The sequence below is a fragment of the Lissotriton helveticus genome, chromosome 5_1 (assembly GCF_964261635.1).
Source record: "Lissotriton helveticus chromosome 5_1, aLisHel1.1, whole genome shotgun sequence".
NCBI classification, from domain to species: domain Eukaryota; kingdom Metazoa; phylum Chordata; class Amphibia; order Caudata; family Salamandridae; genus Lissotriton; species Lissotriton helveticus.
In genome coordinates this window covers 347,316,472-347,331,647 of record NC_136065.1, presented here as the reverse complement: position 1 = coordinate 347,331,647, position 15,176 = coordinate 347,316,472, and the positions used below count along the sequence as shown (strand labels likewise).

General features: G+C 45.8%; 1 protein-coding gene across 1 annotated transcript in view; it reads left to right on the top strand.

Annotated features, from left to right (window-relative positions):
* The first annotated feature begins 985 nt into the window (after positions 1-985).
* The window catches only part of MORN1 (MORN repeat containing 1), a 1,183,152-nt gene continuing 1,168,961 nt past the window's right edge, over positions 986-15,176 (top strand). Inside the window, exon 1 of the mRNA XM_078640924.1 lies at positions 986-1,116. Within this exon, the coding sequence (XP_078497050.1) occupies positions 1,008-1,116 (109 nt within the window). The 5' untranslated portion in view covers positions 986-1,007. The remainder of the gene's footprint in view (positions 1,117-15,176) is intronic.

The window sequence follows — 15,176 nt, the reverse complement described above, 5'->3', positions numbered from 1 at the left end:
CCCGCCTCGTCGCCAATGTAGTGTTGGGCCTTAGGCCCACATGACGGAAATAACTGACACAGACACCAGGTGGTATGGTACGGTAACTGGCCACGAGCACGTGCACTCAGGCCCTTTTATTGGCAGGGCCACGTCACTTGTGACACCCGTGATGGATGGGTGGGGGTGCAAGTGTGGCCAGCCCTCAAGGGAGTGGCTGGGAATACAGATGCCTGCTAAACACTAGAACATGTCCTGCAGGACACTACAGACGCTACACGTTCAGCCTATAATATGGTCCTAATAAAGAAAAATCTATCTCCCCACTATTAGCTGTCAATCATGAGGTAAATGTTCTTCGCCATGCACCTTGATTTGTGCTACAAACGAAAACAAGCCTGCTTCCTTTTTGTTGTTGTTTCAATTTAAAAACTGTGTATTTGCATAATATATGGATGGCAGGTTTCGCAACTGCATTACGGAGATTCCAAAGTATTGTCACGGTTTTGCACTCCTTCACTGTAGGACTGTCACTTGCTAAAATGTAGTGCTGTAAAATATACATCAGCATAAATAGGTGGTCCATAACATATATTCATTAGCGCGGCTGCATCCTGGAGAAGCTGCAAAAACGTTTGGACGTTTAAAATTCTGCACAAAGACTGCCAAGTCTTAATTAAAGCCCCATTTTTTACACTGTATTTTCTGCCATTTCTGTGTTTAAAAGAAACATTGTAATTTACTACACCAATAGTTCTAATTTTCACAAATGCGGGACGGATTGCATACAAATGCGAGACCGATTGCGTTGCAAAATGCGTGTCTTGGAATACCCTTAATATAGAGGTTCACAACCAGGTATTACCATTCCAAAATGGCCGCTTGTTCCGACATAAACTAACCGTAGCGAAGAAAACACTGTATGGTACAGCAATGCGTGCAGCATACTATTCGCCCATTTTTCGTCTGCTGACATGAGCCGTGCAGCAATTGGGCTATACTGAGTTTCCATAGTTACAGGAGCGCCAATGGCTAAGAGCCGTTTTGTGACTGAGCAGTCGCTTCTGTTCAAAATGGCAACACAGAAAAGCAGTGGAACCCGGTACATAGGGGAGGTGAAGAGGCAGCTGCGGGAAGGTAAATAATCGAGGTTTGTCTTTTAAGAGTGCAAAAGCTCAAAGGTGCACATTGGGCGTAGCAAATCCGCTCTATGTAACATCTCGTTGAAGGAGACTCACTATGATGTCACTCTGATTCCTCACCACTGACGTGACTTCTCACCCTCTAGTGAGCTCCAACTTGTCAGGTCACGCTCTGAGCACGCTTCCTTCCCCTCCTTCATACGACTGACGTTCTGCAAACAGATGTCAGCTGCTCTGAGTCACTATCAGCACGTCCTTTTAACTCAGCCAATAGATGGAGGACGCTACTACTTTAAACTCATTCTTATAGGGGGAAAAGTGAGTCCACAAAATTCGGTGAGCTGTTTAAAAACGTGGCTTGCCCCCACCCTCCGACCCAACCTTATCCTCGTCACAGGTCTCAAATGTCCTGATTCAGTATATGAGTAGGTTATCCAGCAATTTCTTTTTGAAATCCCAATAATTCTGTTATAAATGTACATTTCCCAGTACCAGCATGGAGAGACAAGCATTGGCGAATCCAACTGTATGGCCATTGCAAGCTGGTGCCGGTCGCCTTAACAGTGCAGTAAAAATATATATTTTTTAGTTAAAATATAGCCATCTCATAATTACAATAGAAGAATAAAGGGTATGGGGCAGATTTACAAGGCACTGACGCATCTGCATAGATGTGTCAGTTTCCTTGTGTCAGCGCCGAACGTCTTTCCGCCACTATGGATGCGCTGTATTTACAATACAGTGCTCCATGGCGCAAGGATTAACAGATGCATCAGAAATTTTGATGCATCTGTTGGCGCAAAAGTGATGCATTGCTGAAGTTGCTCATGAAAGTGACGCAACCCCAGCAATGCACCATAACAGATAGGTGAGTCCCATTCAAAAGCCCTGCGTCATTCCTTTCGCCTGGTCTGAGCAGGCATAGGGACTTTGACGCAGTGAAACCTTGTAGATTTCACTGCATCAGTTCTACATGGCTTTTTTTGTGGGAACAGCCACCATGCATACATTATACCTGACGCAGGTATAATGTGAGGCAGGGTTTACAACGCGGTGCACCTCCCTAGATGCGTCACATTGTAAGTTTGGGCGCATTTTTTCCACCGCTGCTGCGGCACATAAGTGACGCAACAGTGGCGCAAAAGTGTTGCAAGGGGCTTGTAAATCTGCCACTATGTTCCTAGCAAAGCGATACAAAAGGGGATGATGGACGAAGCGTTTGAGCAAATCAAACACTCACCCCCAGTCAACTGATCTGGGTTTAATCCATCACCATTCTTTAGCCCACTCAGCCACCCCAGTTCAGACATGGCCATATGCAAATCAGTCTGACCCTGTGCCTCATGGGAACAGTCCAGCCCGAACTGCCAAGCCATGTCTTCCCTGGACCGGAAACAAGCATCCTGGGACCGGTTTCGGATTCATAATCCTCATCAGCCAGGCTATCTTGAATTCAGGGGCCAAGTGAGCAAGGGACTCACGTCTGAGCATACCCTGCACACTTCGGGCGAACAAAGCGATAGAAAAGGGGATGATGGACGTAGCGTTTGAGCAAATCAAACCCTCACCCCCAGTCAACTGATCTGGGTTTAATCCATCACCATTCTTTAGCTCACTCAGCCACCCCAGTTCAGACATGGCCATATGCAAATCAGTCTGACCCTGTGCCTCATGGGAACAGTCCAGCCCGAACTGCCAAGCCATGTCTTCCCTGGACCGGAAACAAGCATCTTGGGACCGGTTTCGGATTCATAATCCTCATCAGCCAGGCTATCTTGAATCCAGTGGCCAAGAGAGCAAGGGACTCACGTCTGAGCATACCCTGCCACACTTAGGGCGAACAAAGCGATACAAAAGGGGATGATGGACGGAGCGTTTGAGCAAATCAAACACACCCCCAGTCAACTGATCTGGGTTTAATCCATCACCATTCCTTAGCCCACTCAGCCACCCCAGTTCAGACATGGCCATATGCAAATCAGTCTGACCCTGTGCCTCATGGGAACAGTCCAGCCCGAACTGCCAAGCCATGTCTTCCCTGGACTGGAAACAAGCATCCAGGGACCGGTTTCGGATTCATTATTCTCATCAGCCAGGCTATCTTGAATCCAGTGGCCAAGTGAGCAAGGGACTCACGTCTGAGCATACCCTGCCACACTTAGGGTGAACAAAGCGATACAAAAGGGGATGATGGACGGAGCTTTTGAGCAAATCAAACACTCACCCCCAGTCGAAAGATCTGGGTTGAATCCATCACCGTTCTTTAGCCCACTCTGCCACCCCAGTTCAGACATGGCCATATGCAAATCAGTCTGACCCTGTGCCTTGCTCACTTTGCCACTGGATTCAAGCAAGCCGGGCTGAAGACGGCTGTAATGCCAGAAACCGGTCCTCGGAAGCTTGTTTCCGGGCCAGGGAAGGCATGGCTTGGCAGTTCGGCCTGGACTGTTCCCATGAGGCACAGGGTCAGACTGATTTGCATATAGCCATGTCTGAACTGGGGTGGCAGAGTGGGCTAAAGAACGGTGATGGATTCAACCCAGATCTTTTGACTGGGTGTGAGTGTTTGATTAGTTCAGATGCTCCGTCCATCACCACCCCCTTTTGTACCGCTTTGGCCGCCATAAGTGTGGCAGGGTATGCTCAGACGTGAGTCCCTTACTCACTTTGCCACTGGATTCAAGCAAGCCGGGCTGAAGACGGCTGTAATGCCAGAAACCGGTCCGCGGAAGCTTGTTTCCGGTCCAGGGAAGGCATGGCTTGGAAGTTCGGCCTGGACTGTTCCCATGAGGCACAGGGTCAGACTGATTTGCATATAGCCATGTCTGAACTGGGGTGGCAGAGTGGGCTAAAGAACGGTGATGGATTCAACCCAGATCTTTCGACTGGGTGTGAGTGTTTGATTGGTTCAGATGCTCCGTCCATCACCACCCCCTTTTGTACTGCTTTGGCCGCCATAAGTGTGGCAGGGTATGCTCAGACGTGAGTCCCTTGCTCACTTTGCCACTGGATTCAAGCAAGCCGGGCTGAAGACGGCTGTAATGCCAGAAACCGGTCCTAGGAAGCTTGTTTCCGGTCCAGGGAAGGCATGGCTTGGCAGTTCGGCCTGGACTGTTCCCATGAGGCACAGGGTCAGACTGATTTGCATATAGCCATGTCTGAACTGGGGTGGCAGAGTGGGCTAAAGAACGGTGATGGATTCAACCCAGATCTTTCGACTGGGTGTGAGTGTTAGATTGGTTCAGATGCTCCGTCCATCACCACCCCCTTTTGTACCACTATGTTCCTAGCAGGCAGGCCTACTAAGAGCAGTTGCAGGTGCCCTTTTAAGTGTTAATTGACATTAGCAAAAAACATGAGTCATATTGACACAAATAAAAGAAACTATTGGTTTTCACTAATGGTAAACTGAAAAAAAAGGAGGAAGAAAAAGCATTGACAGATTGATGTATTGGCCCGTTGGCCTTGTGTTGTAATGACGTAGGTTGGCACGAAGCATCCCCTGGCATGAGGCACATTTTGAGATGTACAGATCTGTGACTGGGGGTGAGTGTCTGAAAAGTTTCAGCACTCCATCCATCATCTTATTGTGTTGGCTTTAGTAGTAAAATATAGCAATAATAGGTGTTCAGTGGGCTTCCGAGAGCTTTTGGCCACTGTGCCACTACATCTGCTGCACCATTCAAAATCATGACCCTAGTGCCTGCAAGGTAATAGCCATTTAGACTGCTTGTTTAGCAGTAAAACATAGCAATAATTGGTGCTCAGTGGGTTTCCTAAACCTTTTGGCCGCTGTACCACTGCAACTGTTGCACCATTCAAATCCTGACCCTAGTGCCTGTAAGGCCAAATGAGGAAGTGTTGTTTATATCTAGTGATATATGTGTTCAGAAAAAGACATATTTGCAGACCTACTAAATAATTATTGTGTAGCTAAACATAAAAGGCTTTCTAAAAAGTGCCTTTAATCTTCTCCACCTCTCCAAAATGTGTTGCCACATATGTCATAAATATAGGATATGCTTTACGCATCAAAGTGAAAACTAAGCATTATTAAATTGTGTCACAATGTGGCTTGCTCTTTCCTGTGAACCAGGTGACTGCCTGGACCTTGTCCCGAACGGTCGCTCCCCCACGCTCCCACAGCTGAAGCACTTTCACTCAGCACTCGTGTCTGGTATCGTAGCTCTGTTGACTGAATTGACTAAATTGCTGTGTAAATCAATAGCGCAACTGCATCGTAGTTATAGCGCTTATGGTAGAGCTTGTGCATCGTAGTGTATAGCGCCTGTGTGAGAGCTTGTGCATTGTACTTTATAGCGCTTGTGATATCGCAGCTCTGTTGACTGAATTGCTGTTTAAAATAATAGCGCTTGTGCAGTATTGATTTTTGGGAAGCCCTCCTTCATTGCGGGCATTGCGCTGGGTTTCGCTTTGAATCCCTCCCACCATTTTGTTGTTGTGCTTTCCCCTGGCCCGCCTCCCCGCTACCGCCTCCCAGCTGACCCTCCCACTCACGAACAGAGGGATCTCCACCCCCCAGGCAAGACTGTGACCGCCTGGACCTCGTCCCGAACGGTCGCTCCCCCACGCTCCCACAGCTGAAGCACTTTCACTCAGCACTCGTGTCTGGTATCGTAGCTCTGTTGACTGAATTGACTAAATTGCTGTGTAAATCAATAGCGCAACCGCATCGTAGTTATAGCGCTTATGGTAGAGCTTGTGCATCGTAGTGTATAGCGCCTGTGTGAGAGCTTGTGCATTGTACTTTATAGCGCTTGTGATATCGCAGCTCTGTTGACTGAATTGCTGTTTAAAATAATAGCGCTTGTGCAGTATTGATTTTTGGGAAGCCCTCCTTCATTGCGGGCATTGCGCTGGGTTTCGCTTTGAATCCCTCCCACCATTTTGTTGTTGTGCTTTCCCCTGGCCCGCCTCCCCGCTACCGCCTCCCAGCTGACCCTCCCACTCACGAACAGAGGGATCTCCACCCCCCAGGCAAGACTGTGACCGCCTGGACCTCGTCCCGAACGGTCGCTCCCCCACGCTCCCACAGCTGAAGCACTTTCACTCAGCACTCGTGTCTGGTATCGTAGCTCTGTTGACTGAATTGACTAAATTGCTGTGTAAATCAATAGCGCAACCGCATCGTAGTTATAGCGCTTATGGTAGAGCTTGTGCATCGTAGTGTATAGCGCCTGTGTGAGAGCTTGTGCATTGTACTTTATAGCGCTTGTGATATCGCAGCTCTGTTGACTGAATTGCTGTTTAAAATAATAGCGCTTGTGCAGTATTGATTTTTGGGAAGCCCTCCTTCATTGCGGGCATTGCGCTGGGTTTCGCTTTGAATCCCTCCCACCATTTTGTTGTTGTGCTTTCCCCTGGCCCGCCTCCCCGCTACCGCCTCCCAGCTGACCCTCCCACTCACGAACAGAGGGATCTCCACCCCCCAGGCAAGACTGTGACCGCCTGGACCTCGTCCCGAACGGTCGCTCCCCCACGCTCCCACAGCTGAAGCACTTTCACTCAGCACTCGTGTCTGGTATCGTAGCTCTGTTGACTGAATTGACTAAATTGCTGTGTAAATCAATAGCGCAACCGCATCGTAGTTATAGCGCTTATGGTAGAGCTTGTGCATCGTAGTGTATAGCGCCTGTGTGAGAGCTTGTGCATTGTACTTTATAGCGCTTGTGATATCGCAGCTCTGTTGACTGAATTGCTGTTTAAAATAATAGCGCTTGTGCAGTATTGATTTTTGGGAAGCCCTCCTTCATTGCGGGCATTGCGCTGGGTTTCGCTTTGAATCCCTCCCACCATTTTGTTGTTGTGCTTTCCCCTGGCCCGCCTCCCCGCTACCGCCTCCCAGCTGACCCTCCCACGCTCCGCCCCGCCACTATCCATTTAAGAGAGATGAACCCACGCGCAGCGTCCACGCGCTGCGGCCGCGCCGAAGGTGCGCCAAAGGTAAGCCCGTCTACGCCCGTCCGCGCCTGGACCGCGCCCAGCGCCAGACCCCCTGCTCCTTGCTGCTCCCAACCCCCCAGAGTAACTTATGATGCCGCTACTCTCTTCGCCCTCAACGCCGGACGCACCCCACTTTGCTGCGAAGCTACCCCAGGACGTACCCACGGCCCATTCTCCTGCCTCTCCTGTAAGTTCAACTGCGTCAGGACCCTCACCAAACACACTTCCTCCACACACAGCTCCGAACCCAACGACTTGAAATGCATCCTACTGAACACCCGCTCGGTCCACAGACATGCAACCGAACTCTGGGACCTAATCGACACTGCGTCACCTGACATCGCCTTCCTTACTGAAACATGGATGAATGCATCTTCTGCCCCCGACATCGCCATAGCCATACCGGACACTTACAAGATCATTCGAAAAGACCGCACCAATAAAAAAACTGGAGGAGGCATCGCCATCGTCCATAGAAACACCATCAGAATCACAACCAGCTCTGACGACAATCTTGCAACCGCCGAACACCTCCACTTTCAGATCCACACCGACCCCAGGACCACACTTAGAGGAACCCTCATTTACAGGCCCCCAGGGGCACCCGATCTCAATTCAGCGACGACATCACTGACTTCGTCAGCCCGCACGCCCTCTCCTCCGAGAACTACATTCTTCTAGGAGACCTCAACTACCACCTTGACAACATTCTCGACATCAACACCACCACCCTTCTGGACAACCTGTCCAATCTCGGACTCAAACAACTTGTTGACACCCCCACTCACATAGCCGGACACACGCTCGACCCTATCTTCACCTCCAGCAAGCACATCTCCTTCGATCATACTACAGCCCTCCACTGGACGGATCATAGCTGTGTTCACTTCAGCTACAAAACAACCCTGGCCAACAACCGTCCACAACCCATTCCCCGAAGAAAATGGAACAAAATCACCACCGAACAACTCCTCACATCACTCAGCCAAAACACTCCCACCCTGGCAACGGACCCAGACCTAGCGGCCACCAACCTCAGGCAATGGATTACCCACAGTGCGGACGAACTAGCACCCCTGAAAAAACACCAGTCGAAATCATCCAGCAAAAAAGCTCCCTGGTTCAATGATGACCTTAAAAATTCCAAGAAGACATGCCGCACCCTGGAGAAGAGTTGGAGAAAAGAACCAACCTCAGATAACATGGCCTCCCTCAAGACAGCCACCCGCAAACACCACCAACTGATCCGATCCGCCAAGAAATCAGCACTTAAGGATCGTCTCGACAACAATTCTCACAACAGCAAGGAACTCTTCAATATCGTCAAAGAATTCACCAACCCTCCCGCAGCATCCAACGACATCACTAACTCCCAAGACCTCTGCGATGCGCTATCCTCCTTCTTCTACAACAACATTTCCGACATCCACAACAGCTTCAAGAATACTCCCAATGACCAACTCACCCCACCCCCTTCAGATCCCACCCCTCCAACTAACTACCTCAACTCCTGGAACCCAGTCACCATTGAAGACACCATTCGCCTCATGAACTCAATCCACTCTGGCTCACCTTCGGACCCCTGCCCCCACTACATCTTCAACAAAGCTGACTCCATCATCGCTCCCCAACTCCGCGATGTCATCAACTGCTCTTTCGACTCCGCCACCTTTCCAGAAATATGGAAACACGCCGAACTCAGCGCCCTTCTGAAAAAACCAACAGCAGACCCCTCAGATCTGAAAAACTACCGACCCATTTCCCTCCTCCCTTTCCCGGCCAAAGTCATTGAGAAAGCCGTCAATAGCCAACTAGCAGCCTTCCTTGAATCCAACAACTCCCTGGATCCCTCACAGAACGGCTTTCGAGCCAAACACAGCACCGAAACCGCCCTCATTGCGGCGACCGACGACATCCGAGCACTCCTGGACAACGGTGAAACAGTGGCCCTCATTCTACTCGACCTCTCCGCCGCCTTCGACACTGTCTGTCACAACACCCTCATACAACGCCTCAACAACATCGGCATACAAGGAAAAGCCTTGGACTGGATCATCTCATTCCTAGCCGGGAGAACACAGAGAGTCCGACTCCCCCCATTCCACTCAGAGCCCACCGAAGTCATCTGCGGCGTACCTCAAGGCTCCTCACTCAGTCCCACCCTCTTCAACGTCTACATGAGTCCCCTCGCCCCCATCGCACGCCAACACAACCTCAACATCATCTCCTACGCCGACGACACCCAGCTAATCCTTTCCCTCACCAAAGACCCCAACACCGCCAAAAACAACCTTCACGAAGGCATGAAAGAAGTAGCCGAATGGATGATACAGAGCCGCTTAAAACTCAACTCAGACAAAACGGAGGTGCTCATCCTAGGATCCTCCCCCTCAGCTTGGGACGACTCCTGGTGGCCTTCCGCTTTGGTATCTGCGCCCACACCCACAGACCATGCACGTAACCTTGGCTTCATTCTAGACTCCTCCCTCTCAATGTCCAGACAAGTCAACGCCGTATCGTCCTCCTGCTTCAACGTCCTTCGCATTCTCAAAAAGATCTTCTGCTGGATCCCCCTCGAAACTAGAAAGACTGTCACCCATGCACTGGTCACGAGTCGACTGGACTATGGCAACACACTCTACGCCGGAATTACAACAAAATTGCAGAAAAAGCTCCAGCGCATCCAAAACGCATCAGCGAGACTCATATTAGACATCCCGCGCCAAGAGCACATCACCGGCCACTTAAAAAACCTCCACTGGCTTCCCGTCAACAAAAGAATTACTTTCCGCCTTCTTACCCACGCACACAAGGCCCTTTATAATCTAGGACCCGAATGCCTCAACACCCGACTGTCCTTCTATTATCCCACCCGCCAACTAAGATCATCCAACCAAGCCCTCGCCGCATGCCCGCGCATCCGAAAAACCACCATGGGTGGCAGATCCTTCTCCTTCCTGGCTGCCAAGACCTGGAACTCACTCCCCACCCACCTCCGCCTTACTCAGAATCACATCTCCTTCAGAAAAGAACTGAAAACATGGCTATTCGATAAAAAATAAACCCCTCCCTCCAGCGCCTTGAGACCCTCTGGGTGAGTAGTGCGCTTTATAAATGCATGAACTTGAACTTGAACTTGTGAAAAGAATATATCCTGTGCTAGTCAGTGAATGGTCCATAAACAGTATAAATTACCCAAGATCACCAAGGCCCTGATTACAAGTCTGGTGGTCCACGGACTGCCAGATTCTCAGAGGCGCGGCGATGGCGGTCTCCCGACTGCCCTCCCTGTTATGCCTAGCGTGGCATGCGCCTACGTTACTGCACGGGGTGGACTTTTCCTGTATAATAGCTGTGTAGAAATTGTCTACATATTCAGGGGGTACAAAAGCTAATGATGTTAATTGTTTAAGCTTAAAATAAAGTTTACTTTCAGACATAAAATCTCAAGAAAAGGATGTTTTTGCATAAGGCATGTGGGGGTGAATCCTTGAATTTTAATGTCCGTATACTATTTATTTCTAGTTGAAATAATTGCAATTTGTAAGTGTTTCATTTTGATTTACTTTAAAGACCAGAAAAAAAGCAAAAATATAAAAATACTTCACATTGGTTGAAAACCAACAATATAACAGTCTCAAATAGCTTGATCCACAAACTATACAAGGGCCAGGCCTTATGCAGAAATTGGTGCCACATTTAAAAAGAAGAATATGAAATACAATCCAGTCAAATATGAATTATTACTTTCATAAAAATGTTTTATAAGCTTACATATAAAAGTACTGAAAAGAGCAATTGTAAAAAACAAAAAAGCCATTTATCTAACAGGAGTAGTTATATGTAGGCAATGAGCCATTACAAATGCAAAGGTTCATTGTAAGATGGCACTGTTGCATAAACTATATGATCCAACAGAAACTGTCAAATACGTTTATCCTATAGTTAATTACATCTTGTGCCTGGGAGAAGCAATTGCTGCCTGTTTTGCAAGTTTGGAGTGAATAGGCTAAGCTGATTCTAAGAATTTGCCACCAGAAAACACTTTGCATGGCCGGGTATCTGACCTACAAATCCTCAGGGCCAGCTTGTAGTGGTGTATTTTCCAATATCTGATCGGGGCACACCCCAAATTCTTCGTTGTCTCTCCTAGCTAGGGCAGAAAAAAAATGGCTGCCCGTTTCATCAACTTTCCCACAGGCAGGGCAGAGTGCACTGCCCTCTTATCGAAAACCTCCAATTGCTAGAGAAGGACACTAACAGTAGTGTACCCAGCCTAAATCTTAAATACAGCTACCTAGTAATCAGAGGGTCAATCTCGTCAAGAAACTTTTCAAACTTTGGTTCATGCTTGTGGTTTAAGAGGAACTCTGCCACGGCTTGTGCATAGGATAAGTTTCAACAATTCACTATCCCAAAATGCTTGTTTTACTTTTTCAGCAGAAAAAAAGAAGTTATAGACGTGATGCCAGAGATCAGGCATTTTATTTATAGTTGACATCATTGCAATTTCTAAGTCATTTATTATTTTTTTCTTTCATTATTGATGAAACTTGTAGTTCATTGAAGATTCTTTATCTGGCAATAATATGTATATACAAGGCACGGCATGGTGTTGCTAATTTTGGTATGCATAGTATAAATTTAGGTGAATGGATGGAGTGTTGTTTTAAACGTCTCAGCGGTACAAAAGGGGGTGGTGATAGACGGAGCATCTGAACCAATCAAACACTCACACCCAGGCAACAGATCTGGGTTTAATCCATCACCGTTCTTTAGCCCACTCTGCCACCCCAGTTCAGACATGGCCATATGCAAATCAGTCTGACCCTGTGCCTCATGGGAACAGTCCAGCCCAAACTGCCAAGCCATGCCTTCCCTGGACCGGAAACAAGCTTCCGAGGACCGGTTTCTGGCATTTCAGCCGTCTTCAGCCCGGCTTGCTTGAATCCAGTGGCAAAGAGAGCAAGGGACTCACATCTGAGCATACCCTGCCAACAGTCAAGCTATCCTGGCTGAAGACGGCTGATAGCCAGAAACCGGTCCTAGGATGCTTGATTCCGGTCCAGGAAAGACATGGCTTGGCAGTTCGGGCTGGACTGTTCCCATGAGGCACTGGGTCAAGACTGATTTGCATATGGCCATGTCTGAACTGGGGTGGTGTGGAGTGCAAAAAAACTATGGATTTAGGCCCAAATCTCTGTACTGGGGTGAATGTATGACATTGTTCTGCATTCTGTCCATCAACTGTTGTTTTAAACGTCTCAACCATCATGCAAAAAATGACTACTTTTTTAGTGTTATGAATCTGTGAGGAGTAACAAGAATTGGTAATTTATATAGAGATACAGTTGGTATTTAATAGGAATGGTTTATGGTTACATGTTTCTGTTAGTATAGTTGGTTGCTAAAAGTGTTTGGTTGGGTAGGTAATGTTTTACTCGTCCTTTTCAACTAATCATGCGTTTTACTCTTGGGATGGTGGGTAGGTCTCCGGCACCATGCATAGCAATTTCAATAGATTCCGTCCCTTAACATAGATTCAAAGGGTTTATTTGCGGAACTAGGTAAATATTTTGTTTGCTATTCTGTGTCCCCTACTTCCAAATCTATTGCAGAGGCAGAGTGATTATGTTCTATAGTATTTTCTACACGGTCTCCAACAGTAACTACTCTAGCTCTGCAAGTAGTTGAGAAGTAACTACACACCTCCACTGCCTCTGTCCTTATATAGCCCTCAAATTTTAATAATTGGTTCCCTCTTTTGGACTGATGAGAACGTGTAGGAGACATTCTTTTCATTTTAAACCTGCTTTAAAAATTACAAATGTTATCAATACTGTGTTTTAAACAAAAACGGTGAAATGTATTTATTTTTCATTCTTCTGCTTATCAATTCAAATGTTCTTAACTAGAAAAAAGAAAGAAAAAAAGAATCAATAATGTATATTTTTTAAATATTTAATTGTATTTTTAAATGTTACATTTTCTGTCAGATGAGAAACAAATTGATGTTAATCTGTGAATTTGTTTTTAATCATTATTTATATTTTCTGAGAAAGAATTCTGTGGTTATTTCGCTTGGTTCTAATACCTGTGCACGTTATTTCATGTACAACTCATTTTAACTTTACGTTGCTGTCAGTAGAAGAATAATTAGTAATGGCTAACATCTATATAATAATGTAGATATTGACCTATTGTTTAAGGTGTTAGTCCTTCCTCGTTGTTGTTTGAATATCTTTGTAGTTTTGCAAGGGAATTCTCAGATTATGTTTTATTGAGGGGCAAGAATTATTTAAAAAAAAGGTGTAAAGTAATTTTTAATATCCATGTTATAGTAAGTGAAAACAAACATTCATCTTTATACTAATTTACCTAAATATGGGGTTATAGAAAAGTGGTTAGTATTAATTTTGTCTTTTAGAAATCATTAAAATATCAAACTGAGCAGTTGCTTTTTCCCCTAATAGTCTTCTGATTTAAATATTTTCTTTATTGCACTAGTTCTTCACGGGTTGTTTATTCTCTGTAATCTGTATGTTGATTTAAAACATGTTATTAATTTTTAAAGGAAATATTTATTTACAAAAAAAACTCTTTTCATGTAATGATATCTCTTTTGTGTGGTGTATAATGGTGTTCTTACTTCTGTCGTTGATAGTACTGTGTGGGATATTGTTTTCTTGTGTGTATTCCTCGTAGATAATCATGCGAGTGAGCACAAAATAGTGGACGTTTCTATATGTACTATTTTAAAGTGTTATTTACTACATTCAAAAACAAAAAAACTTTTTTAAAATAAATATTTAAAACAAAGCGTTTCACAAATAAACATATGTTTTATTGATGTACTGATTTAATAGTGTGTTAGACCTTCATTTGTGGTCCATTATAGATGCTTCGTGAAAGGTCGTCTTTTTTAGAACTAATTTCACTTCAGAGTTATTCTTTTCAGAAACATTTGTAATGTCTTTGATATTAATAATATCATATTTTGACACAAAAATGGTTTAACAATAAGTGTGGAGAAAAAAATAATCGAGGTGTAATGAGCTGTGTGGCAAAAGACAATTACATAGGAACATTTTGTTTGCGTTGCAAGGGGCATGCTTGGCAAAAAACTGCATTGTAAAGGCATGCAGAGCAAATTCTGAAATTTGTGAGAACTGTAGAACAGAGCTAAAGCTCTTATACCAAATATACTAGAATCTTGAAGCTGAACTCCAATTACAGTGTTTAATTTGCCTTTTTACATGCACTGGGCTGGATAGTGAATTGTTGTATCTGTTAGTTGACTGTTGAGTTTGTATTCTCTTCCTCCCTAAGAAGGCTCTGACTTCTTTCCCACGCTATCCCAAATAGTCAATTGTGGAAGGGATGTACTTGTCCCAATTGGCATATTCTTAGTTAGGACGGACCTGGATGACATAAGAAAACAACCTCCACTACCATGGTTGTAGCCCAGTAACATCTGACTGCAAATTTGCAGGTCTTGGAGTTTCCTCACACGGAAACCACCAAAGACCTGACTGAAATTATTCAGGAATTTAAAATAACTATTTAAATCCCTCAGGAGCTCCAAATGGTGATGAAAACTGGACTATAGGGCCTGTGATGTGATTCTTAAAGACTGTTGAGATTGGTGCTCACTTATTCGAGATACCCTAAAGAAGAAGAAGGAAATAATTTAGGTGCTTGGCTCGTTATTGTTTTTCTGGACTTGGACTTGGAAATCTATTGTAGACGGTAGGAGCAGCCAATTAAGAGTAACCCTTCTAGATTAATTGTGTGGAATCTGGCCAGGATGAGAGTGCCCCATGAAGATTTGAATATATACATGTGATCTAGGTCTCCCTGATGGCCGAAACCGCGTCTTGGCGGTAGTGCTGGGTGTCTGAATCACGAAATACTTTGCACAAAGACTTGGGTACGTATTCGTCTTTCCTGCCCAGTCGGATTGTTGTGACGAAGTACTTTTGCATATAGATATATATATATGTTCACTGGATTGATAGGGTAAAAGCATTCCTGAGTAAAATTAAATGAACCCGGTTAGTAACAAGGTTCTGTACCTCGTAGATCAGGATG